Source organism: Arvicola amphibius, chromosome 6, assembly GCF_903992535.2.
Source record: "Arvicola amphibius chromosome 6, mArvAmp1.2, whole genome shotgun sequence".
Lineage (NCBI taxonomy): Eukaryota > Metazoa > Chordata > Mammalia > Rodentia > Cricetidae > Arvicola > Arvicola amphibius.
In genome coordinates, this window is record NC_052052.2 from 6,647,741 (window position 1) to 6,673,505 (window position 25,765).

At 53.1% G+C, this 25,765-nt stretch overlaps 2 protein-coding genes across 11 annotated transcripts in view; one reads left to right on the forward strand and one right to left on the reverse strand.

The window, feature by feature from the left end:
• Positions 1-19,802, forward strand: part of Pik3cd (phosphatidylinositol-4,5-bisphosphate 3-kinase catalytic subunit delta) — a 42,235-nt gene extending 22,433 nt beyond the window's left edge. The window contains exons 3-24 of one of the 7 annotated variants that reach the window (XM_038332874.1): positions 6,949-7,121; positions 10,201-10,429; positions 10,512-10,741; positions 11,309-11,488; positions 11,780-11,929; positions 12,195-12,284; positions 13,243-13,464; positions 14,024-14,120; positions 14,212-14,342; positions 14,911-14,961; positions 15,038-15,205; positions 15,284-15,414; positions 15,527-15,670; positions 15,848-15,947; positions 16,059-16,237; positions 16,323-16,438; positions 16,573-16,651; positions 16,968-17,135; positions 17,726-17,849; positions 18,014-18,159; positions 18,419-18,551; positions 19,488-19,802. In XM_038332874.1, the coding sequence (XP_038188802.1) occupies positions 6,981-7,121; positions 10,201-10,429; positions 10,512-10,741; positions 11,309-11,488; positions 11,780-11,929; positions 12,195-12,284; positions 13,243-13,464; positions 14,024-14,120; positions 14,212-14,342; positions 14,911-14,961; positions 15,038-15,205; positions 15,284-15,414; positions 15,527-15,670; positions 15,848-15,947; positions 16,059-16,237; positions 16,323-16,438; positions 16,573-16,651; positions 16,968-17,135; positions 17,726-17,849; positions 18,014-18,159; positions 18,419-18,551; positions 19,488-19,625 (3,147 nt within the window). In that variant the 5' untranslated portion in view covers positions 6,949-6,980 and the 3' untranslated portion in view covers positions 19,626-19,802. The remainder of the gene's footprint in view (positions 1-6,948; positions 7,122-10,200; positions 10,430-10,511; positions 10,742-11,308; positions 11,489-11,779; positions 11,930-12,194; positions 12,285-13,242; positions 13,465-14,023; positions 14,121-14,211; positions 14,343-14,910; positions 14,962-15,037; positions 15,206-15,283; positions 15,415-15,526; positions 15,671-15,847; positions 15,948-16,058; positions 16,238-16,322; positions 16,439-16,572; positions 16,652-16,967; positions 17,136-17,725; positions 17,850-18,013; positions 18,160-18,418; positions 18,552-19,487) is intronic. The other 6 variants (XM_038332875.1, XM_038332878.1, XM_038332879.1 and 3 more) reach the window with 6 other exon arrangements.
• A 1,762-nt stretch (positions 19,803-21,564) lies between these two features.
• Positions 21,565-25,765, reverse strand: part of Clstn1 (calsyntenin 1) — a 63,979-nt gene continuing 59,778 nt past the window's right edge. For all 4 annotated transcript variants that reach the window (XM_038332885.2, XM_038332883.2, XM_038332884.2 and 1 more), the window contains 5 exons: positions 25,521-25,691; positions 25,041-25,186; positions 24,083-24,218; positions 23,592-23,776; positions 21,565-23,171 (listed from right to left, as the gene is read on the reverse strand). In XM_038332885.2, the coding sequence (XP_038188813.1) occupies positions 22,974-23,171; positions 23,592-23,776; positions 24,083-24,218; positions 25,041-25,186; positions 25,521-25,691 (836 nt within the window). In that variant the 3' untranslated portion in view covers positions 21,565-22,973. The remainder of the gene's footprint in view (positions 23,172-23,591; positions 23,777-24,082; positions 24,219-25,040; positions 25,187-25,520; positions 25,692-25,765) is intronic.

Consider the following 25,765-nt stretch of genomic DNA (forward strand, 5'->3'; position numbering starts at 1 on the left):
AAGAGGTTCTCACTATATAGCTTTGGCTGGTCTATGTATACCAACTGGCCACAAATTTGGGACAGTCCTCCTGCCTCTGCTTCCTGAGCGCTATAATTACAGCCATGCATCTCTGTGCCTAGGTTTTGTTTATTTTAGAGATAAGGTCTCACTAAATAGCCCAGGCTAGCCTTGAACTCATGACCCTCCTACTTCTGCCTCTTTGGTGCTAGGATTATAGGTATATGCCATTGTGTCTGGCTCACTTAAGACATTTTTTTAAATGTAACTTTTCAAAAAAGGTCTTTTTATATGTCTTTTTGAGGAATTGATGGAAGAAAGTCTGCCACTGATGTAAGAAAAAGCCAAAGACTGTGAGCCAGGTATCTTATCTGTATTTCAGTACTTGGGAGGCTGAGACTAGAGGTCAATTGGGCTGCAAAGCAAGAGAAACCCTGAAAGCGGATGGCAACATTGTGCAACTGTGTCTATTTCTCATTTGGCTTGGCTGCCCAGTGGCTTTCAGTGTTTCCAATGCTGTCTTTGAGTCTTGGGAATGCCTGGAAAACGCCGCTCTTCTGTTGAGTTTTGTTTTCAGTTACTATAACTAAGTACCCGTGCCTGATACTTACAAAGAAAATGTTTTTCAGTCTATAGTCCTGGGGGCTGACGGTGCAAGGTCCAGTTCCTCAGTTGTTGGTTCAGCCTCCAAACCTCCGTGCAGCAGGAACAAGATCTGAAGGGAGAGAGCCGAGCATCGCTCTGGATGCCAGAGCGAGGGGCAGGGCTAAGCTCCTCTCTTGGCCATTTCCCTGAGGATCTGGGACTGTCCCCTGCTTGTTCCTACCATGTCCCTAACGCCTAGTCCCTGTTTACCCATCATGCTGGCTCCTTCACACACTGGAGCCCTCCCTTTAATGTACCTCCTCCAGGGATCATTCCACCCCACCCCTCCCTCCACAGGACACCTCCCACCAAGTCCCTTTTTGTTCCAGTCCAGTTCTTTGGCTCTAGGAAATCATCTTGTTCATTCTGTTTCCTTTTGATTTACTGTCTCCTCCTTCCATTAGGCTAAAATTTCCCTAAGAGCCTCGGTGATGCCTGTCAGCTGCCTGCTGGACACGTGAAAGTGAACTCTTGGTGTAAATGAGCCAAAGAGGGTGACTCTTCACAGTGCCTTCCTGAGGGCTTCCAAGGATGCATGTTTTGGGATCTTTGGGCTTTCCTTGACATCTACGGCAGGATAACTGTCTCAGGAATGTTCCTTCTTAGAGAGTGTCCTTGAAGACTTTTGGGCTCTGCCCTGATATGCCCACCTGTGCTGGTTTTCCTATAGGTTGATGGTGGCTGAGAAATGGGCACCGTGATTGAAGGGCTCCCTGAGGTTGAGGGGCTCCTGCTGGGTCCAGCATCTACCACAGGTCACTGTTCCCCTACCACACAAGTGTCTTTGCTTGGTGCCTTCTCTATGCATGGTTGATGTGGATGCCAGTGTTGATACTTAGCTTATGCATAGTCACATTCTAGAAGATTCTGTTGCTCAGACTCTTAGACTAATTAAACTGTCGTTTTGACTCTGAAATCCAGGCTTTGGACAGATGGCTTATCTGTGGGCTCAGAAGATGAGTATTCTGTCTCTCCCAGACATGTAGGGACGGCTCCCAGGGGAGCCTTTACCCTCTTGTTCTGGGGTGACTCTGAATTCCCTTTGCACCAGCACTGAAAGAGCATGCTATTGCTTTCCCAGGGTCCCTGCCTCTGGGAGAAAGATGATTATCACACAGAGAAGCAGGAGCAAGTTCCCTTCTTTGCCTTGTTGCCTGTCCCCAGTGTGGCCTGCCATAATGACTCGTGTGTTCCTATAGAAAGCCATTCCCCAGGACTCATGACTGCAGGACCCCAAAGATTGTCTTTATGTTTGACAAAACTGGGGAAAATCAGCCATATTTGCCATGGACCGTGGTAAGACATGAAGTTTACTAGTCCAGATTCTGACCACTTACTTGAGAGTCCCAGGAGAGGTTCAGAAAAACTGCAGACAGCTGAGTTCCAGGACAGCCAAGGCTGTTATGCAGAAAAAACCTGTCTTGAATCTCCCCCAAAAAGGTAAATAACTCTCCAAGAGCCCCAAGTTTGGACCAAGACTCCAGCTAGCAGGGCTCCTAGCCCAGGGCATTCCCTGCTTGCAGGCCTCTCCGGTGTGTCCTAGGGCCCCTGAAGCATTCCTGGGTGCCGATCGTAGCCCAGGTATATCTGTTAAAGTCTTTGGAGAAAATTCCCCCTAGGTCTATACACGTGTCCACATGCATGTACACATGTACACAGATGTGTGTGGAAGTCAGAGGACAATTTCGGGTGTTGTTCCCTAGGAAGGCTTCCACCAACAGCTCCACCATGTAGACTTCACCAGCTGACCAGTGAGTTCTGGATTTCACTGTCCCCTCCCGTCCTACGTTGCCAGCTCTGGTATTACAAGTTTTTGCTGTACCCAGCTTTCTTTTGTAAGGGCCTGAGGAGGCCTCAGGTTCTCAGGTTTGCAAGGCAAATGCATTACTGGCTGAGCCTCTCCAAAGACCCCATCTCTGTTAGACCTTAAAGACTCAGAGGCCAGATTCTATATGTCCATCTCTCGGGCTAGAGAAAACAGATTGGGGCCATCAAGAAAAGTTGGTGGGAGACTCGAGCATCTACCACGGTGTTGTCCCACACTGGTTCTGTGGCTCATGTGGTTCGATTGGGAGAGGTTGAAGGAACTGAGCCAGGCCCTGTGAAGCTTTCCCAGACACTTCTCGAATGACTTATGTGTGGACAGAGAAGCCAGGACAAATGTCTGAGGTTTGGGTGTTGCTCGTGCTGTCTTGCAATGACACTCCCCGGGTGACTGGTGAGGATCCTGACCCCCGTTGACCCTTTGCCTAAGCTGTTTCACCTGCCCTCCTGGCTCATCACCAGATGGTAGCACAGGGGCCAGAAATTCTCTGTCGGAGGCAGCCAGCATGCAAGGCAGGAGCTTTCTAAACAGGAAGGAGTGAAAGGGGAAGGTATCACTGCACTCGTGGGAAAAGATACTTTCTGGGGGAGGCACCAGAGAAACCGACTGATGCGCCCCGGGTGGTCCAGTGAGTAAGAATGAGAACGCTGTGCAGGCCGACAGCTTGAGTCCGGGTCCCTGGAAGCCGTGTGAAAAACTGCATGCAGCTGGGCGGTGGTGGCGCACACCTTTAATCCCAGCACTCGGAAGGCAGAGGCAAGGGATCTCAGTGAGTTTGAGACCAGCCTGGTCTACAGAGCAAGTTCCAGGACAGCCAGGACTATTACACAGAGAAACCTTGTCTCGAAACAAAACAAAACAAAAAAAGTCATGTGCAGTGGAAACTGGATAGATGGGAAGGAAAAACAGAACGGGCTGCGAGCTCCGTGGCCAGATAAGCATGGAGTAGTGAGCGCAGCACCACAGAAACAAGAGGCCAGATAAATAAAGAAGCAAATGCCGTTCACTGTTTTAAAGACAGTTTCCCTGTGTCTACCTGGCTGGCCTAGAACTTGCTATGTAGACCAGGCTGCTTGTGTGGCTGAATCCACGGCTCAAAGGTGTCCTGAGGTGGGGGCAGAGAGCTGACTCAGTGGTTAAGAGTAAGTACTGTATCAAAGCAGGCCAGGTTCAGTTTCCAGCACCCACACCAGATGGTTCACAGCCGCCTGTAGCTCCCGGTCTAGGGAATCTGGTAACTCTGCCTTCCAAGGGCATTGGCACTCATATGTTCATACCCACCACAACTATGCACACATACCCATACTTCAAAAATAATATTCAGAGAGAGAGAGAAATAATATTCAGAGAGAGAGAGAGAGAAAGAGAGAGAGAGAGAGAGAGACTGTCAGTTCCCTCCCCTTCGTTCCAGAAACAGGGAATGATGGTGCATGCCTCCAGACCCTGGACTCTGGAGATAGAGATGGAGGACAGATCTCCATGGGAGGACAAGCCTGGGTCATGAGAATGTCTCTTCTTTCGAGACAGTGTCACCTGTGTCCCAAGCTGGCCTTGAACATGTGTGTATTTGTTTTCATTCCCAGACTCTATTACTCAGCTTTCTGTCCTTGAGATTCACTGTCCTCATTGTATCTTAAGGTTCTTCATTCATCCTTATTGTCACCTTGTCAACTGGTAGGTGACAGTTCACATTCCGCCATGGATCTGTACTGATAAGTGTTCTGAGACTATACAAGGACACTTTAGACTCTCTTTCATGTGCCTTTGGTAATGCCTGTACTCGAGTTCCGTTGGGTGTATGCCCAGGCGTAGATTGTGATCGTCTTGGTCCAAGGGCACAGGCGCGTCCCGCCTGACAGTTTGCCTCAATGACTGTACTATAGAGTGCATTCTTGGGGTAATTCTAAAGTCCCTGCACCTGCTTCTCTTTTCTGTCCCATCCTACTGGAAAGGGAAGGTTCTAGACTCCCAATGAATCTCATGGGCAGAAAGCTGAGCAATCTCTATCTACCGAGTCCTGGGTGTAGAGGCATGCCCCATCCTTCCCCTTTCTCCTATCTCAGTGATGAGCCATGCACAGCATGGGGTTTTCCCATGATCGAATGAGGTTGTTTATAGCTTAATTCTCTGCCACTGGCTGGGTCAGTGCATCTGACAAGATAAAGTGTTTGCGTTCCTTAGACCCAGACCTTTAGATAAGGTCCTCAGAAATGCAGTCCGCTGTGTTCATGTGACCAAAAGCACCCCGATTTCCCAAGCTTGGAAAGAATGCTTAGCATTATAGATGGAACCCGCCCTCCAGATTCCTAACTTTACCCCCTCCCCCGTTTTAAATAAAAAAGGAAGACTTTGGCCTCAGAAAGAGGAACCCCAAGTAGGACGTGGTGGTTTCACACTCAAAGGAAGTGGCTACCAGCGGCAGCGGGGGTGGCACAGGAGGCAGCCTGATGCTGGAAGCTGCTTGCTGCTGTCCAGTGAGTTAGGCCCAGCTTCGTTGGTGCCACCATCTAAAGGAGAGCTCTCATAAACCAAACATAACATTAACCCCAGAAGAAAGTGATCCTGTGTAGGCATAGAAATGTTCTGGGTTTTTTTGTATTGGGCTGCAGTTCATGGCCTCAGGCATGCTAAGCATGTGTTATTTCCTTCAGCTACACGTGACCCTCATCTCAGAAGTCTTTTTGTTTGTTTTGAGGTAGGGTCTCTGTAGTCCAGGCTGGCCTTGAACTTGCAATGTATTAGTTGAACTCTTGCTCTTCCTGCCTCTGTCTGCCAAGTGCTAGGGTTACAGCTGTGCACAACCAAGCCCAGGCTGTCTGTGTGCTGCTGGGAATTGAATGCAGGGCTCTGTGGACACTGGGCAGGTACTCTGCTGGCTGAACCTGAACCACACCCTCAGCCTAGAATCTCTTTTTTTCTTTTTTAAGAATAAAAATTGGAGCTGGATGGTGGTGGTGCACACCTTTGATCCCGGCACTTGGGAGGCAGAGGCAGGTGGATCTCCATGAGTTCAAGGCCAGCCTGGGCTATAGAGCAAGTTCCAGGACAACTAGGGCTGTTACACAGAGAATCCCTGTCCTGAAAAACCAAAACAAAGAGTAAAAATTGGCTGGGAACAATAGTGCATTCCTTTAATTCCAGGACTTGGGAGGTAGAGGCAGACAGATCTCTGTGAGTTTGAGGCCAGCCTGGTCTACACGGTGAGACCCTGTCTCAAAAAACAAAACAATAAAAAATATAAAGAACATAAAATGTTGAGCAAAGTTGATTGTATAAACATTAGTCCTTCTGCTTACTGCTCAGCCGGAAACTGGAGATCGATCGCATCTCCCACCCCAACCCGGGGCTGTGTGGTGGTGGGGGAGGGGGCTGGGCTGTGTGGTGGGGGGGCTGGGCTGTGTGGTGGGGGGGCTGGGCTGTGTGGTGGTGGGGGGCAGAGAGAGCGTGGAAACCCAAGGGTGGTGAGGAGCCGCTGTGAGATCATGTTTTCTTGATCTGACGTGGCTGTTGCATCCATGAGCTCACAGAGGCAGCAGGTTACTTGAGTAAGACCTGCACAAGACTGGGCTGCCGGCATCCCATCGTGCTGGGCAGCCAGAGGCCAGGCCATGAGACTCACTAGCCTGGAAGTTTAAAGCCCCCAGTTTAAACCCCTAGGAAGTGCTTGTGGATATGCACTTGGAATAAGTGTATAGGTTGTGGTGACCTAGAACCGGAGAAAGCTGGTGGCGGTGGGGAGGGATTTGATGACTTGGAGTGTGGGTGGCACACACATCCCCTGTGTCCTGTGATCTGTCATGTTTTGTTATTACTGTGGTACTGTGGCGAGGGCAGGGGATGATGGAGGGAGGGGTTGGCATGACAGATATTGTAAATTCTTAGATAAAGTCGTTTATTCTCTCTCTCTCTCTGTCTCTCGTGTGTGTGTGTGTGTGTGTGTGTGCGCGTGTGTGCGCACGCGCGCGCACACGCGAGATTTCATGGACTCCAAGCAGGCTTTGAACTTACTGTATAGCTGAGGCTGGCCTTGACCTCCTCCTGATCAGCCCCCTTTCATCCCAAGTGTTGGAACTGAGCTAGTGCCACTATGCCTGGAGAGTCAAAGCTGTTTTCAAGCTGATTGGTTTCTGGCTAGAAGTTTCTAAGAACTACAGACTTTAATCTTCATTTCTTAGATGTCAGGCCATTCTTCCTGTCTCCCTCTGGGTCATCTGTTGGTCATAATGCAGTCTTTTGACCTGTGGCAAGTTCACCTGCAACAAGAGGTACCAGAGCCCAGAGGGTGGCCTAAGGTGGTGGCACAAAACAACCTAGGCAGTATCGGACATCGTGTGTGTGTGTGTGTGTGTGTGTGTGTGTGTGTGTGTGTGTGTGTCAGGCTTTGTGTATCCCCCTGTGGCACAGAAGATCTGGCCAATCCCGCTTTTCCTTGTCCAGCACAGCAGGGCCAGCTCATTGTGTCTCTGCCTTTCCCTCAGGAGAACAGGCCTCGGAGCAGTAAAGCAACAGAATGCCCCCTGGGGTGGACTGCCCCATGGAGTTCTGGACAAAAGAGGAGAGTCAGAACGTGGCTGTTGACTTCCTGCTGCCCACAGGGGTCTACCTGAACTTCGCGGTGCCCCGAAATGCCAACCTCAGCTCCATCAAACAGGTACAGCCTCCATTTTAAGGCCAGTTCTCACACCCTGATACTCATAGAATCCCTGGGTATAAACTGTGTACTTGTGTGTCAGCCAGAGGATATAGCCTGGGCTATCATTTCTCAGGGTCTGTACACCTTATTTTTGTTTCCTTTTGGTTTTTTCTTACAGGATCTTATTGTAGTAGGTTAGGCCAGCTGGCCAGCAAGTCAAAAGGATCCCCTTTTTCAGTCTCTTGAGTGTTGGGATTATAGAAGATGTGGTCATACCCAGCTGTCTATTTTATTCTGCTTTAAGATTTACTTATTCTGCTGGGTGGTAGGTGTCGCACGCCTTTAATCCCAGCACTCAGGAGGCAGAGGCAGGCAGATCTCTGTGACTTCGAGGCCAGCCTGGTCTATGGAATAGGTTCCAGGACAGGACAGCTAGGGCTGTTACACAGAGAAACCCTGTCTTGAAAAACAAAACAAAGCAAGATTTAGTTGTTATTATTTCGTGTGTATGGGTATCCATTGTGTGTGTGTCTGGTGCCCATGAGGAGCCAGAATAGGACTTTGGATCCCCTGAATCTGGAGTTACAGATGTTTGTGAGCTACCATGTGGATGCTGGGACTTGAACTCTGGAAGAGCAGCCAGTGCTCCTAACTGCTGAGTCATCTCTCCAGCAAGCCCCACCCCCCCTTTGCTTGTGGGTGCTGAGGGATCGGCTCAGGTAAAGCGCTAGGTCTGCACTTTGCCAACTGAGCCCTCGCCCTCAGCCCTTAGAACTTAGATGTGAGTTCTACCAGATAGAATTTCTAAGAATTGTTTAAAAACCTGTGGTTAAACTCCACTTATCATTCCAAAGTCAGCTTCCCCTTTGAGAGCATACATTTCCTCTCACTAGATTACTAGATGGTGAGCCAGTTTCGAGGCTGTCACTGGCTGGGATTGCATGCCACACATGACTGTGTGGTCATTTTTGGAACGACTCGGTACCGTGCTTAGAGCTGTCGGCATGACAGTAAACGCTGTTGTTAGAAAGGGGCTTGGGTTTTTCTGGATCCTTTTCGGGTTGATTTACATCTGGATGGTATTTGGTAGTTGCTGTCCGTGACTTTGAAACTGCTCGTGTGACACACTAAGTCTGACATTTACTGGGCTAGGTTTTGAGCTACCAAAGGTTGATACCTCGCCTGTTTTGGTTTTTAGACAGGGTTTCTCTGTGTAACAGAACCCTGGCTGTCCTAGAGCTTGCTCTATAGACCAGGCTGGTCTTGAACTCACGGAGATCCGACTGACTGCCTCTGCCTCCTGATTGCTGGGATTAAAGGCGTGCACCACCACACCCAGATCTTACCTGAGAACTTTAAGTCAAAAATAGAAACCAGGAAAACCAGCTGTAGAAGTAGGAAGCATCTCTGCGGTCCTGTTTTCCTGAGAGATTTGCTTTAATATTGATTTCCCTCCCTTCTATGAAAACAATAGAGACACATTAAAATTTAGGAAAATAAGAAAAAGGACATCAGGTATGTAGTTCAGGTGGTTACAGGGCTTGCCTAAAATGCACATTGCCCTGGGTTCAATTCCCATCACATCATAAACCAGGTGTGTTCATACATGCCTGTAATCCCAGCACTGGGAGACTGGCAGTTCAGAAGCTCTGGGTTATCCTCAGCCACACAGTGAGTTCTGGCCTCCTGTCTCAAAAAAGAAAAGGCAGGCTGGGCGGTGGTGGCGCATGCCTTTAATCCCAGCACTCCGGAGACAGAGGCAGGCGGATCTCTGTGAGTTCGAGGCCAGCCTGGTCTACAAGAGCTAGTTCCAGGACAGGCTCTAAAAAAGCTGCAGAGAAACCCTGTCTCGAAAAACCAAAAAAAAAAAAAAAAAAAAAAAAAAAAAAAAGAAAAGAAAAAAGAAAAGGCAGGCAGGCTGGTGAGATAAGGCTCAGCAGGCAGGTAAGGTTGCTGGCTTCTCAACCTAACTACCTCAGTTAGATCCCCAGAACCCACGTGGTAGAAGGAGAGAAACAGCTCCTCTGAACTCTCCTCTGACCTCCACGTAGGCACCTGTAGATGTGTCCTCAGTCTGACATAACAAATAAACAAAGAGATATTTAAAAATAGAGAAGGAAAAAAAACTACCTGTGATTGAGCCGTGTGAGACAATTACCATCAACAGCTGGACTAGTTCCTGGTTTTGTTTAATTAAAATTTTTTACATTTTTGTTTGTTTGTGTCTCCATCTTGCATGCATGTGTGTGGATGTATGTCTGCCACGCATGGGAAGACCAGAGAACAGCTTGCAGGACTCTGCCATCTCCTTTTAAGGCGTGTGTTCTGGGGATCAAGCTTGTGTTGTCAGGCTTGGTGACAAAGTGCATCTACCTGCTGCGCCATCTTCCAGCCCCCAACTCATTTTGTACTGGGCTCTGAGTCTTGGGACAATTTTGATGATGAACTTTTGTATTTTTCTCTTTTTAAAAAGGGTTTTGAATATGTATGATATTTTTTTTTGCATGCAAATATGTATGTATGTGCTTGGTGCCCACACAGGCCAGCACAGGGTTGTTGGGTTTCCCGGAACTGGAGTTACAGGGGGCTGTGGGCAGCCATGTGAGTGCTGGGAACTGAACCCAGGTCCTCTGCAGGAGCAGCAAGTGCTCTTAACCTTGGAGCCGTCCCTCCAGCCCCTTGTATCTTGTTTTTTGTTTTCTGAATGGACATTGTGACACCTTGATATTGACTACAGACTTTATATAAATGCACTCCAGTTTGGCAGTTCATGCCTGTGGCCCCAGCACTTGGAAAGCAGAGGCAGAGGGATGAGTTTGATGAGTAGTCAGGTCTACAGAGTGAGTGATCATAGTGATATCTATAGCAATCATCGTGTTCAAAAGTCTGGTTGTCCCTCTGGGTGGTCTAAGGTCATTCATGAGCCCCAGCCCCCAGTCTCAGCAAACCCTGACACCCGGCACAGAGGACAGAGACAGGAAGTTTATTAGCATGTGGCCAGTCCACAGGGGTGCGAACTTTCGTCGTCTTGGGGTCTCCCTCTGCCCTCTGTGGGTGTCTGGTAGGGGCTGACTGTGACCCCCTCTCTCTCTCCCAGGTGCTGTGGCGAAATGCGCAGTATGAGCCGTTCTTCCACATGCTCAGTGACCCTGAGGCTTACGTGTTCACCTGCGTGAACCAGACGGCGGAGCAGCAGGAGCTGGAGGACGAGCAGCGCAGGCTGTGTGACATCCAGCCCTTCCTGCCCGTGTTGCGCCTGGTGGCGCGAGAGGGTGACCGCGTGAAGAAGCTCATTAACTCCCAGATCAGCCTCCTCATCGGCAAAGGTATACTTGCTGGGGGTAGGAGCTGCCTAGGCTGAGCCCACGTGGCCCGGCGCTGTTCTGACCTCCTCCCGCGCCCCCAAAGGTCTCCATGAGTTTGATTCCCTGCGGGACCCAGAAGTGAACGACTTCCGCACTAAGATGCGCCAGTTCTGCGAAGAGGTCGCTGCTCGCCGCCAACAGCTGGGCTGGGAGGACTGGCTGCAGTATAGCTTCCCCCTGCAGCTGGAGCCCTCGGCAAGGAGTTGGCGGGCTGGCATCCTTCGCGTCACCAGCAGAGCCCTGCTGGTCAATGTGAAGTTTGAGGGCAGTGAGGTGAGCTGTGGCTTCATCCAACCTGCCGTGCCCATGAGGGACTTCTCTGCTGTGAAATTCCCTAGGATCTAAAACTCTCCTTTGTTCCTTCTCCCAGTAGCATGAGATGGCATTCGCCAGATTCCCCATGCCTGCCAAAGGGCTGGTTGTCTCACCAGGCAAATTTGGGGTTATTTTATTTTGCTTTATTTTACGGGTATGAATGTTTGCCTCGTGTATGTAAGTGCATGCGTGTCTAGTGACTACAGAGTTCAGAAGACAGCACCAGAGTCCCTGGAGCTGCAGTTAGAGATGGCTGTGAGTGGCCATGTGGGTGCTGGGAATGCTGGGAACCAAACCCAGGTCCTCTGCAAGAGCAACAAATGCTCATCAAGAACTGTCCCACACCAAGCAGATGTGACAATGCAGAGTGACCCGACACGATAGTGTCAGCCCACCCTACCCCCGCCAATATTTCCTGGGATGCCTTGATCCGTGAACACCTAGGCTCTCTGCCAGGCAGCCCTGCCTCTGCCCCAGAAGCCCCAGGGCCTGCAGAGCAGAAGGCTGACATCCTTCTCCCCACAGGAGAGCTTCACCTTCCAGGTGTCCACCAAGGACATGCCCCTGGCACTGATGGCTTGTGCCCTCCGGAAGAAGGCCACGGTGTTCCGGCAGCTTCTGGTGGAGCAGCCTGAAGACTACACCCTTCAGGTGAACGGGAGGCATGAGTACCTCTATGGCAGCTACCCGCTCTGCCAGTTTCAGGTGAGCCCTCTCTGCCACCTGCGTGTGGCCCTGGGAGCATCAAGGGACCTGGATTTAGCCTCTCTTGAGTCTGATGAGGCAGGCCTTTTTAGTTACCATGAGAGAGCATCCCCTTGCTGAACTGGTCCTCTGTAAGCACGAGGAGGGATCCCATCTTTAGGGGAACCAACACGAGGCCCCTCCTGAAGTTTGGGATAGGTAGTATCAGCTTGGCGAGTTCCTGGTAGCCAGGTGTCCAGGAAAGGAGTGGGGGACCACCCATCATCACCTCACCCTGCACCTCCATCCCAGTACATCTGCAGCTGCCTGCACAGCGGACTGACTCCCCACCTGACCATGGTCCACAAATCCTCCATCCTCGCCATGCGGGATGAGCAGAGCAACCCTGCCCCCCAAGTCCAGAAACCACGCACCAAACCTCCCCCAATCCCTGCTAAGAAGGTGAGACAATGTACTTCCTTCCCTGTGTCCCCCAGTCAGCTGGGAGGCACACCAGGAGGGCCTGGGTTCAGGGGCCCTTGGTGGGTGATCCGTGTCCAGTTGGAATCTGTGTGAACTGCAGGGCAACCTCCATTGTCCTCTTGTGGATCTTAGGGGTATTGGGGGCCCTGGTGCATTTGCACAACAGGCTTTCTGGTAAAAGACAGATAGCGCTGGGGACAGGTGTCTGGGCCTCGCCACCAACCCTGCCTCCCTTCTTCTCCAGCCCTCCTCTGTGTCCTTGTGGTCCCTGGAGCAGCCTTTCTGCATTGAGTTGATCGAGGGCAGCAAGGTGAATGCGGATGAGCGGATGAAGGTAGGCTCCTGGGCCAGGTGAGGGAGCCACTGTTTGCTGCACAAACAAGGTGGCTGTGGCCAGGACGGGTGGCAGCGGAAGAAGAGTGGGAAGATGTCACACGAAAGCCACCTGACCACATTACCCAGCGTCCCTGACTGGAGTGGTTGTGAGCCGCTTCAAAACAGGAAGAGGGGAGTGGGGTGAGCCAGCCAGCCAGAGACTGATTCGTGGAAACCGGGCAGGGCCCATTTCTGTGTATTTGACTTCGGTGGAGGTTGTGGGGATGAAAGCGGTGTCTGGGGAGGTGTGAGGAGCAAGGAAGAGTGGCTGCATCTGGTCAGGGTATGCCTGCAACATGGACGGGTAGCTGCCTCATCCCCTGGGGTCTGAGCTCCCTTTGGGCTGTGAAGATAGCTCTGTGCTCTTTGGTTTTTAAAAAGCACATCCACAGGCCTCACATCCTCTTTTCTCGCAGCTGCCTTCCAGGTGGAGGGATTATTGTTCCATTTGTGGAATGGGAAGCCCACAGAGAGTCTGGGTTTCCTTCCCAGCACCGTAGTTTTACCAGCTTGGCAGGCTGGGTGCCTGTGTCTGGGATGATCAGCTGGTGGCACTCCTGGATAGGAGCCCATACGGTTCAAAAAGGCAGGCAGGCTGAGGATGTTAGAGCCAGTGAGCCTGGAATTACCATCTCTTGTTGAAGAAGCTGAGGCCTGAAGTAAAGGGACATGCCTCGGGTATCAATACATAGTCTATGTGGCCTCACATGCCCCATGACTTCTTGTCCTGCTTGGCCAGTGGCTTTCCCTCTGAGGGACAGCCTCCCCCCCCCCCCCCCAATGAGGAAGTAAATTCAGACCTACTTAAGAGTGAGGACATTTGAGGAGGACATTGGTGGGAGAAGCTGGTGAGGGAAGGGATGGCCCAGGGTCCCCCTGATTCACTTACTCTGTTTCTGATACCCACCCTACCCCAGCTGGTTGTACAGGCCGGGCTCTTCCATGGCAATGAGATGCTCTGCAAGACGGTGTCCAGCTCAGAGGTGAATGTGTGCTCAGAGCCCGTGTGGAAGCAGCGGCTGGAGTTCGACATCAACATCTGTGACCTGCCGCGCATGGCTCGGCTCTGCTTCGCGCTCTATGCTGTAGTGGAGAAGGCGAAAAAGGCGCGCTCTACAAAGAAGAAGTCCAAGAAGGCGGTGGGTAGCGCTGGCTGGGCGGAATCTGAACCTCCCTGCAGCGCCCCTCAGGCAGGCAGGCTAAGGACGAGGGTCCTGGGGGGCCTGGAACCCTAAGCCTCTATACCACCATAGTCTGGATCCCTTTGTACTCTAGGGATAGATTGTGAATGGCCTGCTTGGGACTATCCACTGTGAACCTGTAGTCCAGGGGGCTTTTGCAGGCAGCTTTCTGGGTAAAAAGTGTCCTTGGTAGGACTAAAAGGCCTGGGGTAGCTGTTGCCTTGAATGGCTGGGCCCCCAGTCACACTTCCAGCATGTCAACTGGCCCTTGTCCTGCTGGTGTGCACTGGAGCCAAGCCAAGTGCTGGGACAGGCTCCCGTTTCTCTGGAAGCCAGGATCAGGGATACAGGCCTTGCTGGTTTGTCACTAGGACAAACTTTGAGTCTCCTGGGAGTCCTCCCTTGAGTCTTCCTGGGAATCCTCCCTTTTCCCACAGGGCTTTCGGGGTTGTCCTGATCAGCAAAGGGGGCTTGGGGGCTTTGTGACTGGCTCTAACCCACTGGTGTCCCTCCCTAGGACTGCCCCATCGCCTGGGCCAACCTCATGCTATTCGACTACAAAGACCAGCTCAAGACTGGGGAACGCCGTCTCTACATGTGGCCCTCTGTCCCAGGTGGGCTCAGCCCCAGGGGAGCAGCTAGCAGGGGTGGAAGTCCCAAAACGAGTGACTTTACAAATATAACTCCATCTGTCCCCGTGTTCAGATGAGAAAGGAGAGCTGTTGAACCCAGCGGGTACAGTGCGTAGTAACCCCAACACGGAGAGCGCAGCGGCCCTGGTCATCTGCCTGCCTGAGGTGGCCCCCCATCCGGTGTACTTCCCTGCTCTGGAGAAGGTCAGTGAGGACCCTGTCCTGCTAGACCAGTGCTTCTCAGCCTTCCTAACCCTGCAATGGTTTTTAATACAGTTCCTCTGTTGTGGTGGCCCCCCCACAACCATACATTATTTTCTTTGCTTCTTCATAACTGTGATTCTACTACTGTTACGAATTGTAGCACAAATACCTGGGTTTTCTGATGGTCTTAGATGACCCCTGTGAAAGGGTCATTTGACTTCCAAAGAGGTTGCAACCCATGGGTAGAAAACCATTGTTCTAGACCTTCCTTACTCTGGTTCTACAGTTCTTCAAAGAGTAGACCCTGGCCACCCTGGGATTTGCCCATTGCTAGGCCAATTCAGGGGTTTCCAAGAGCCATTTGGGCCGCCATTGGGTCTGTGTGGGAAAGATGCTCCTGGCATGTTATAGGCACGAGCTCGGATGCTGGTCAAAGCTGTGCAGTGCACAGCATGGTTTCCACACGTGAGAAGGACAAACGCTAGGTCTGAGGTGTAGATGTCCTGCTTTGGGGCCCTGCAGGGGCTGCCCCAAGCCCAGGGTGTTGAGAACTGGACGCTTGTTGCAGATCCTGGAGCTGGGGCGTCATGGCGAGCGCGGGCGCATCACAGAGGAGGAGGTGAGCTCAGATCCTTGAAGCTGGGAGCTGGGATTGGGTGTGGAGCTGAAGGCCTCACGCTGTCTGTGTCCTTCAGCAGCTGCAGCTGCGGGAGATCCTGGAGCGGCGGGGGTCCGGGGAGCTGTACGAACACGAGAAGGACCTGGTGTGGAAGATGCGGCATGAAGTCCAGGAGCACTTCCCAGAGGCCCTGGCCCGCCTGCTGCTGGTCACCAAGTGGAATAAGCACGAGGATGTGGCCCAGGTGAGTGGAGAGGGGATTCTGGGGAAGGAGCCTGGGGCAGATGGACAGCTGCCGCCCACCCCTCACCTGACCACCAAGCTGTCCCAGATGGTCTATTTGCTGTGCTCCTGGCCGGAGCTTCCTGTGCTGAGTGCCCTGGAACTGCTGGACTTCAGCTTCCCTGACTGCTACGTGGGCTCCTTTGCCATCAAGTCCCTGAGGAAGTTGACGTGAGTTCCCTCTGGGTGCTACCTCTGGGGACACAGACTCCCGTCTTTTCCAGAAGGGTCCTGGGTTGGGATGAACCTGGCCTCTGCCTCCTCTAGCCCTCTTTCTCCTCAGGGATGATGAGCTTTTCCAGTACCTTCTGCAGCTTGTGCAGGTGCTCAAATACGAGTCCTACCTGGACTGCGAGTTGACCAAATTCTTGCTGGACCGAGCTCTGGCGAACCGCAAGATTGGCCACTTCCTCTTCTGGCACCTCCGGTAGCTGAATGCACCCCAGCCTGAGGGCCACAGGGAAGGGAGACCTCAGGCTTGCTGACCTTAGGTTTCTAGCAGGCCCAGATGTTCTGGGTGCCCTGGGCCCCACCCAGGCTGAGGGAGGAGGGGAGTGTGTGGTAAGGTCCTAGGCAAGACTCAGTACTATTTTTTTTTTTTCAGCTCTGAGATGCACGTGCCGTCAGTGGCGTTGCGTTTTGGCCTCATCATGGAGGCCTACTGCAGAGGCAGCACCCACCACATGAAGGTGCTGATGAAGCAGGTAAGGCTTGGTCAGACTCTACTTCCGGCTGTGTGCCTTTCCCCGCCCCCACCACACTGTCCTCCCTCCTGAGGCTGTCACCCACCTCTGCCTTTCCTCTGTCACCACCAGGGGGAAGCACTGAGCAAGCTAAAGGCGCTGAATGATTTCGTGAAGGTGAGCTCCCAGAAGACCACCAAGCCCCAAACCAAGGAGATGATGCATATGTGCATGCGCCAGGAGACCTACATGGAGGCCCTGTCCCATCTGCAGTCTCCGCTTGATCCCAGCACCCTGCTGGAGGAAGTCTGGTGAGCCCCATGCCCGGCCCCACCGGGGCTCCTCCCACCCCTCGGGCCTGCGGAGGAGCACCTGTGGACCCCACTCTCTGGCCAGCAGTGTGGAGCAGTGCACTTTCATGGACTCCAAGATGAAGCCACTGTGGATCATGTACAGTAGCGAGGAGGCGGGCAGTGCTGGCACCGTGGGCATCATGTTTAAGAACGGGGATGGTGAGCAGGCGCTGGGGAACCATCTCTGGGCTATCCCCACGGGTGGTCCTGGAGACATGAATTGGAAGCCTAATCCTGGGACCTAAGGGAATGCAGAGCCTAACAGACACTGTGGTCTCCTTCCCATGCTGCAGACCTCCGCCAGGACATGCTGACTTTGCAGATGATCCAGCTCATGGATGTCCTGTGGAAGCAGGAAGGCCTGGATCTGAGGTGGGGCCCATCCCAAAGGGCATCAAAACTATCGTTACTACAGCAGCTGGGAATGGGATGCTCTCAGTGCAGGGAGACAACAGAAAGCTAGGAGAGGCCAGGGAAGGCCGTCCAGGCGTCCACCTTGCTCCCTCTGTACTTCCTGGCCTCCAGTCCATCTAGAAAGCAGAAACCTTTTCCCAAGCCCTCATCATACTGCCAGAGCCTCCCAAGTCCTCCTCTCCTCAGCAACCAGAGTGTTGCACCCCCTGTGGCTGTTTTGAATGTCTCCCCAGGGACAGCCTTTGGTCATGACAGTCTCCTCCCCTTCACACAGGATGACGCCCTATGGCTGCCTCCCCACTGGAGACCGCACAGGCCTCATTGAGGTGGTCCTCCACTCGGACACGATTGCCAACATCCAGCTGAATAAGAGCAACATGGCAGCCACAGCCGCCTTCAACAAGGACGCCCTGCTTAACTGGCTCAAGTCCAAGAACCCTGGGTAGGTTTCAGGCCTTCTTCCTGGGAGGCGTGATGTGGGAAGGGTGGGCCTATCAGAGACAAGGTAAGAGGAAGGGCTGTGACCTTCTTTGACTGTGGCGCAGCTGTGGGGCCAGCCTGAGTCTGAGTCAGCAGGGCTGTTCTCACGTGCCGATTGCCAATGGCTCTGTGATGCCACTCAAGGCTCAAGGCTTCGGGACATCCGCCATTCTGAGTGGGCTCGAGTGGACTCACCTGGGATATTCTACATATATTGCTTGGGACAACTCAAACCATCTGGGGCTTTTGCCAAGCCTGGAGGGTCTAAGTAGGATTTCAATGAATGCCTGAAGCCTTGGTACCGCCTGTGAGCTGTATCTCTCCTCCTGGCCTCTGCTTAGCCCCAGCTTTTCTCCCCATGGTGTTCATGGGCAGTGGGGGACAGGTTCAAGATCAGGGAGGCAGCCTAGGCTGCGGAACAGTGCATTCTACATTCTATTGAGTAAAGCAAGCTGAAAGGCTAGACTCTAGAGGGAGAGAAGCAGCCTCTACCTCCTGTAGAAGTGACTGCTATATACAGTGTGGCCGTGACTTTCGATCTTCCCCACTCAGGGAGGCCCTGGATCGAGCTATCGAGGAATTCACCCTCTCCTGTGCTGGCTACTGTGTGGCCACGTATGTGCTGGGCATTGGTGACCGACATAGCGACAACATCATGATCCGAGAGAGTGGACAGGTAGGGCGGGGTGGTGGGCGGCCTAACCTCCAGTCTTGGCCTGTTGGCCCCCCTGGGTCCCTGAGGTTCGAATCCAGCTCACACCAGCCCAGGGCTACTCCTGAGCCACACGCCTTGTCCGGTCTTTTCTGATTTCTCATTCTGTACCTTTCCCTCCTCGTCAGCTGTTCCACATCGATTTTGGCCACTTTCTGGGGAACTTTAAGACCAAGTTTGGAATCAACCGTGAGCGAGTTCCCTTCATTCTCACCTATGACTTTGTCCACGTGATCCAACAGGGGAAAACTAACAACAGTGAGAAATTTGAAAGGTGAGGGCATTGCCACTGCATCTGCCCTGGACCACAGGGACCCAGGGTGAAGGGCCAGGGATGGAGACACTGTCTCCCGGTCCCTCCTATCAGGGAGGTAGTCTGTAGGAGACAGGGTGAGGAGGTCAGCCCGAGGAACTAGGGGCTTTGGTATAGCTGTCACCGGAGCAGCGGCTCGGAAAAGTGCAGACACTGGCCTTGACCCTGGAGTGATGGTGAGAACTCAGGACCTCACCTGCTGTGCCTCCCTCACCCGCAGGTTCCGCGGCTACTGTGAACGCGCCTACACCATCCTGCGGCGCCATGGGCTGCTCTTCCTCCATCTCTTCGCCCTCATGCGTGCTGCAGGTCTGCCCGAGCTTAGCTGCTCCAAAGATATCCAGTATCTCAAGGTAAGTGCCCGCATGGGGTTCCTGTGGCTGTGATAAAAGACTGACTGCAAGCAACGTGGGGAAGAAAGGGGTTTACTTCAGCTTCCAGCTGTAGTTCATCCAGCGTGGGCCCTAGAGCAGAAGCCATGCGTCCCTCCCCATGGCTTGCTCAGCCTGCCTTCTTACACAACCCAGGACTGCATGCCCAGAGGTGGTGCCATTCACAGTGGCCTGGGCCCTCAACATCAGTCACTGACCAAGGAAAATGCCTCCCAGGGCTACCTACAGGCAGTTCCTCAGTTGAGGTCTCTCGTCCCAGATGTCTCTAGTTTGTCAGGTGGGCAAAAACCTAAGCAGCGACTCAAACCGAGGCTGAGTCGGGACCTACTCCAGGGCTCTCTGCTTCCCAAGGCTGGCCTGGGCAGGCTGGGTCCTAGAAGGGCCCCATTGGTAGACTTCTTGAGAGTAGTGGTCCCTGTGGTGGGGGTGGGGCACATGCCATCCCTGACCTAGCAGTGGGGTCTGCTGGGAAGTGGCCAGAGTGCGAGTTTGCTGGGCTTCGTCAGGCTGGTATGAGATGTGGTGACCTTCCTTAGTCAATCCTTTCTCACAGGTGTCTCACACATCACACACACACACTCGCGCATGAGCTAAGGTCTCTTCTACATCTTATAAACTGCTTCCATCCCACACGCTCAGTTTGTGGTCAGTGGAGTAGAGTGAGGTGGTGACAGCCCACAGGGCTGGCCAGGGCATTCCCTGAAGGCCACTTAGCACTCCAAGGCTTCTGGCTCAGGACACTTGAGCAATGGGTGGGCTGGGTGGGCCATCAGGGCTTGTGGGTCTGAGTAAAAAGCTTTCCCTTTTAGAGGGAATTTAACCTCCCTTAGGCTTCAGTACAGATAGCGTAATAGAGAACAGAGCCCCTCAGTGTCTCCCTGCTGCGTGTTTGTCTAGGACTCTCTGGCACTAGGGAAGACAGAGGAAGAGGCGCTCAAGCACTTCCGGGTGAAGTTCAATGAAGCCCTACGGGAGAGCTGGAAAACCAAAGTCAACTGGCTGGCACACAATGTGTCAAAGGATAACAGGCAATAAGGGGCCCCTCCCCTGGCTGTCAGCCCCAGAGGTAAACTGTCGGACCTAGGGACTAGGCACGCTCAGTGGTCATCAGAGAGGCCAGACACCTGAACCGTTCCTCAGGGAGGAACCACACAATTGCCTCTTGTTTACACTGGTTATTTATTTATGACTCAAATTGTTTAAGGAACAAAACAGCCATAAATGGAACTGTCTTTGTGGAAGGGGGGGGTGATGTCCTTGTGGGACACCCCTCATCCCACCCCCGTCAGCACTGTAAGCAACGCCTTGAGGATCGCACCCCGAGTCTTCCAACCTGTGGATCTTGGCCCAGCAAAGAGTTCTTCTTGGGGCCTTCTTCCCAGAATCCCCGCTAGGCTGCCTAGGGCAAGCCTAGTAGTGACCTGGTGCCTCCCATCCAGACAGACACCTCAATCCTCAGCTCACCTCCACCACCTTTGTGTGGCCCACCTTTGGCGACCTCCACCAACCAAGTCTCTGGCAGCTTCCGAGGAAGCCAGGGCACCTTCTAGACTCAGGCACGTTTGCTCTGCCCTGCTGAAGTGACCTCCTGGATATAGGGACACCCTCACCTTTTATTTTCGGGTAAGAAAATGATAGCCAAAATATGTACAGAACTCTATGGCTGGGAGAAGGACCTGCCCCCTCACCCCCACTATGAATAGTATGTGCCAGTCTTCAAAACACTCAAAACTGGCGATTGGTTCAGGGCAGTGTGGTCATGAATCAAGACAAAGGCAAGTAAGAAGAGTCCACTGTGCAATGAGTGTGAGTCCCACCCAAAGGCAGCTTTAGGGACAGGCAGGATCTCTCCCAGAGCTATCCCCTTGAAAGGCAGCTGGAGAGCCAGGTTCTAAAGGGAGAACAAGAATGAGGGCGAAATTCAAAGCAACCTGGGCTTTCATCCTTGAAAAGGAACAGATCAGAACGACTCTAGAAATGCAGGTCTGAGCCTCCTCCCGGGCTTCCCAAAGCCACTCTAGAGATGGAGCAAGGTACCTGGGCTTTTAGCTCAATGATCCGGGGACACAGCTCAATGGTACAGCATGCGCTCCATGCAACGTCATGAGCACATCTCCATGTATCGGCTGCCACCTCAGGACCTGGATCTCTCGGTATCATTCTGAGACCTGCAGACCCTTCACGGCTGTGTCGCCAGCAGCCCAGAACATGGCTCAAGGAGGCCAGGTACCAGTGCCCCCCTGTTCATGAGCTGAGGGTCCAGCAGCAGTTTGTACCTCCACGAAGAACCTGCTTAGTCCACAGTAGCTGCTGAAACCCTCAGTCTGCCCCCCACCAATGCTGAGATAGGAAATGCGCTTGTGTGTGTGTGTGTGTGAGTGAGAGAGAGAGAGAGAGAGCGCGTGCGTGCGTGGCTGCCAAGTTATTTATTGAAACGAGTCTGGGTGCTCCCTGGTGTGGTGCAGACTGCATACACCAACTCAAAGGCTGAGTGTGTGGTCTGTGCACCTGGCTGTAAGAATATTTTCTATTTTTTTTAAGTCATTTCATGTTTTTGTGTGGGAAGTGGGCTTCCTTCCACTGATGTGGGCTGAGACATCTGTGCCACCTTGACATGACAGGTAAAGACAGATGGAAAGAAATAAAAGGCTTTCTATGTTCTTACATTCTCGGCTCCAAAAGCAGCAGGGGGCGGGCTGGGGACCCGGTGCAGGGCGGAACACATACCTGGAACATGCGAGGCCCCGATGCCTTCCTCCATACCATAACAACCGAAACAAATCCTGGCACGGGTGAGGTGGGCACCTGCAATCCCAGCACTGCGTACGCAGAAGCAGGAGGATTGCTGTAAGCTCGTGAGCAGCCCTGGTCTAGACAGGAAGTTCCAGGTCAGCCTGCCAGGGCTCCATAGAAGATCTTGTCTCAACACCCCCCCCCCCAAAAGGAAGTGACAGAACAGACCCCACACTCAGGCTCGAGTTAGAACCAGAACTTTATTATAATGCATACACTTCCTGACCTAGCGTCAATATACACATATTAAAGGGGACAGACGCTGCAATTATCGACACATGAAAATGTCCCTCTCCGCATCAGCATCTGTCCATCGTCTTAATAAGACAGCTACAGGGACGGGACATGGGAGGGTGGCCACAGCCAGCATAGCCGCCGGCATCCTTAAAACTAGCAGTGAGGGCCAGAGACCCCCCAGCTGGAGAAGTCTAACTGATTGTACATGGCGAGCTGAGCGCTGTGGGCTTAGACACTGTCTCCTACACCTCGCCACCAAGCAACGAGACTCCTAGCTAGGGGGCTTGGGTCTTATCACACACCCTGACAGCAAGGGGGCATCCCATGGGGCCTCTAGGGAGGAGAGGAAACAGACTGTTTTGGAACATTCTAGCACTTTGTCTTTGGGCCTCAGGATCTCCTTTTGGATGTTGCAGCGTAGACTTACTCAGGCTTGTTGTCTTCAGATCAAGGAGCCCGAGTGTCTTGCAGAATTTGCTGTCAGTTCTCATGAACTACACATTTTCACCAACAGGGAGACATATTTAGTAAGCAGAAACCACGAGGCCGCACAGCGAGGTAGCTGCCGGTCACCGGAGTGTACGAGAGGCCAGGGGCCTTGGCAACTACCTGGCTGCTGCAGCCTCTAATGTGGTTGGGATACTCAGGTCTGGTCCTCCAAGCAGCACTGGAAGCCTGTGGCCCCTGCCATGTGACTGTAGAGATCCCAGCAAGGGCCAAGTGACCTGGACCTCTCTAACCTGGTCTCTTGTGAGGAAGGTGGGAGAGGGGAGGAGAGTTCCTCCTGGGCCTGTGCTGATTTCACTTTACACTCCTGCGCTGGGCTACACTAGCACAGGAGAACACAAAGAATCCCAGTTTATTTACAAAATATTAAAAAGCCAGTTGGTCATCTACATATTAACCCCCATTCTCCCATTTTATACATGCACTAGTTTGAAAAAAAAAATAAAAACTTTTAAAAATAAAAAAAATGAGGACTGGGTGGGAGCAGTGTTTTTACCCTGTGTCAGCAAGTCCAAGCACTGCAGCGTCTCTGGAGGTGCGAGGTGCCGAAGCCCTCTCCCGGACCGACGGGACTCCAGCCACATTTGGGGTCCGAGGAGCTGTGGGGCCACTGCACCCAGACGTGGCCAGGGAGGAAGTGCCAGCTCCTAGCAAAACTGCAAGTGTGATGGGCAGGGAGGGCGGAGGGCGGAGCCTAGGGCCCCACACACTGCACACAGGCAGATGGTCAGCGATGGGGGAGGGGTCTGCAGACCTGCTGGCCGGAATGATTTTGTACATCGTGGACCCGTGGGGCTGGGAGATGGCTAGGAGAGAGTTCTGGAGAGCAGGTGTCGAGGCCGGTGTTTAGTAGCTGAGCGTGGAGTCGTCCCATTCCAGCTGCTGCTGTCGTGTGGCGTTCTGGCCGTCCCCGGGGCCGCCCTCCTCCTCCTCACTGCTCTCTGACTCGGCGCTGGTGATCTCCTCCTCCTCCTCCCCATCTTCGCTCTCCTCTTCCTCCTCCTCTTCCTCTTCCTCCTCACTGCTGTGCTGGTCCTCATACGTCTGGGAAAGAGATGATGGTGTAAGGCTAGGTGGTGGCTCCACCACCCAATGCCCACCTGCTAGAAGCCACAGAGGGAGAAACCAACCCTACAGTGACAGAGCTGAGCAGCACTGGTGCAAAGTGCATGGGGCAGCAAAGCATGCATCAGCAACTCAGTATCCATGCCCTAGGGAGGGGTGCTCAATGCTGAGGGATGGAGATTCGTCCTGTTACACCAGAAACATCTTGGGGTAAAGAAGCAGAGAGCACTGATTGCCTACCTATGCTAATTAGTGTGACCTTCAGCAAGGTCTCTGGGCCCAGGTTTCCTCAACTGAAGACCCCCTAATCGCATAGACCCGATGTGCAGAGTACATGACACATACGAGGGGCCATGGTTGCACGGGTCTCTGGTGCTCTGAAGTCTGGTCTGTGCCTACCTCCATGGGGTTCACGGTGATGGTCAAGGCCGAGTCGTCCCAGTCCATCTCGTTCTCCTTCCCGGTGTCCTGGTCCCTCATGGTTCGCTGATGGGCAGCTCGGATCCGAAACACCCCCAGGATAATCATGAAAACCAGGAAGCTGACACACACCACGATCACAACTGTCGCTGTGCTGGGGACAACTGCCAAGAGATTTGAAGACCGGATTCAGCTTTTGTGATACTGCTTACCTGGATGGCCGTCCCACCCTTGGCTTCCTAAACTAGCTGAGGTCAGAAGGAATGTGTCACAGCGCTTCAGCTGATCCTCAGAGACTAGGGGAAACACTACGGCAGCCGGGCCTCGCTCACCTTCCACTCTGAGGCTGTGGTAAGCTGCCTTCTTTATGTGACAGTACGTGGGGGGGGGGAGCTGCGCTGATAGCCAGGTTTAGTGGGGGCACCCATGTGGACCCTGCTGGGATGCCATGGACCTCCCAGGAGCCCTACCTGCAAATGGGTGAGGACTGGCCAGGTTGTGACCAGACAGGTCAACAAAGGAGCGGTGTTCAGGGTGGACAAACTGTGGCTGGGCAGCCATGTGATTGGCGTGTTCCACAGGGTTAGCTGTGTGGATCACATTCACCTGCAGAGGACAAGGAGAGATCACTGAGGCCGGCGTCCCACGTGTACCTAACCGGCGACCATGGAGTCAATCAGGCGAAGCTGTGCTGCTCCAAGGCCTCCAGGCTGGGAACAAACAGGGTTACTCCAGTGACCAGAAAAAAAAAAAAATCAAAAGGAGAACCTGTCACAACTGATGTGTGACAGTCACACATCCCAGAAACAGTGCTTGTCTAACATTTATTTATAGTGTAGCTTAGAAAAGAAAACATTTGCATCAACGAAGAAAACAAGCCCAGATCACCTGGGACCTGCTTGGCACAGACCACTTTCCCCGCTACCCCAGCTGAAGGAGAGGCAGACCAATCACCATTTGCCCTTTGGCTCAGGTAAAACACTTGCCAGCATTCTAAATTGAGCCTTGGCACACCACTTAGGTCATGGCGGAGACAGTGGACTGCTCAGAACAACTGAGTCCATTTCCCCAGACCACAGAGGCCCTGGTTGATAAAGTCGGCTGCAGCGGAGAGTAAATGTCAGCCAGCTGCTGTGACCTCAGAGTGACCACGGCCTAGTGTCGGCACACCCGGCCGGTGGCGATCCAACACAGCCGCCAAGACCATTTGCTTCCCTGGGGATTTTTCCCATGTGGACCCCAAGGAGCAACCTTGCCCCTCCTAAAGACATGACTCACTCTTTACCTCTAGCCAAGGTCTCCAAGCCCCTGCAAGCCTGCGTGTCTACCCTGCCGGCAGCCCACAGTGTGAACAAGCCACCTTGGGACCAAGAGTCAGGACACGAGTACCTTCTACTGTTGGTCCTGGGGGTGGGGGGCTGGACTCACCTCCACCTTGAATTCGTTGCTGAGGTAGCGACCATTTAGTTCTGAGCAAATGAGCTTGAACTTCCGGTCAAGCAGTGACCTGGTGTGCCAATTCCGATAGTGCAGGAGGTGCAAGGCCTCCTCATAGCTTGCCATGGTGTCCACACCTGGGGGGTGTCAAAGGTGAGTGGCTTTTAAGTCTGGAGCCTGGGTGGGTCCAGGTACCTGAAGTCACGCACTTGGGTAAGCTGAGCCAATGGCCTTGTGGCTTTCTGAGGCAAGTAGGTGCATTTCTCCATCCAGGGGCCGTGCCATTACATGCCCAGCTCGCCCTGCATACGGCACCACCTATGTCCCACTCTCCACCCTCCAAGTCCCCCCCATTCTTCCCCCACGTGTGCAGAAGGGCAGCGGTGTGAAGCGAATGTCAGTCCCACCTCTGCAGGCAGCAGGAGCCTCCCCTTTCCACCTTACCCTCTTTTCTCAGCTCCAGTCCCTCACCTGTAAAGACCACGCCCAGGTCGGAGTGGCTCACTTCGATGCCCTTCTGCTGGAGGCGGGCTGCATCCACCTCCAGACTTTCCTGCTCTGGGTTCAGCTCCTCCCCTTCCACTGTGACCTCGCAGGAGTCCAGGTCATGCACAATTTCCTCTGACACCAGGGACTCTTGAACTGCAGAAATGGCCGACCAGAAATAGCAGAGGCTATGGGGCGGGCAATGCCAGTCAACCCAATCCCCAGCCACA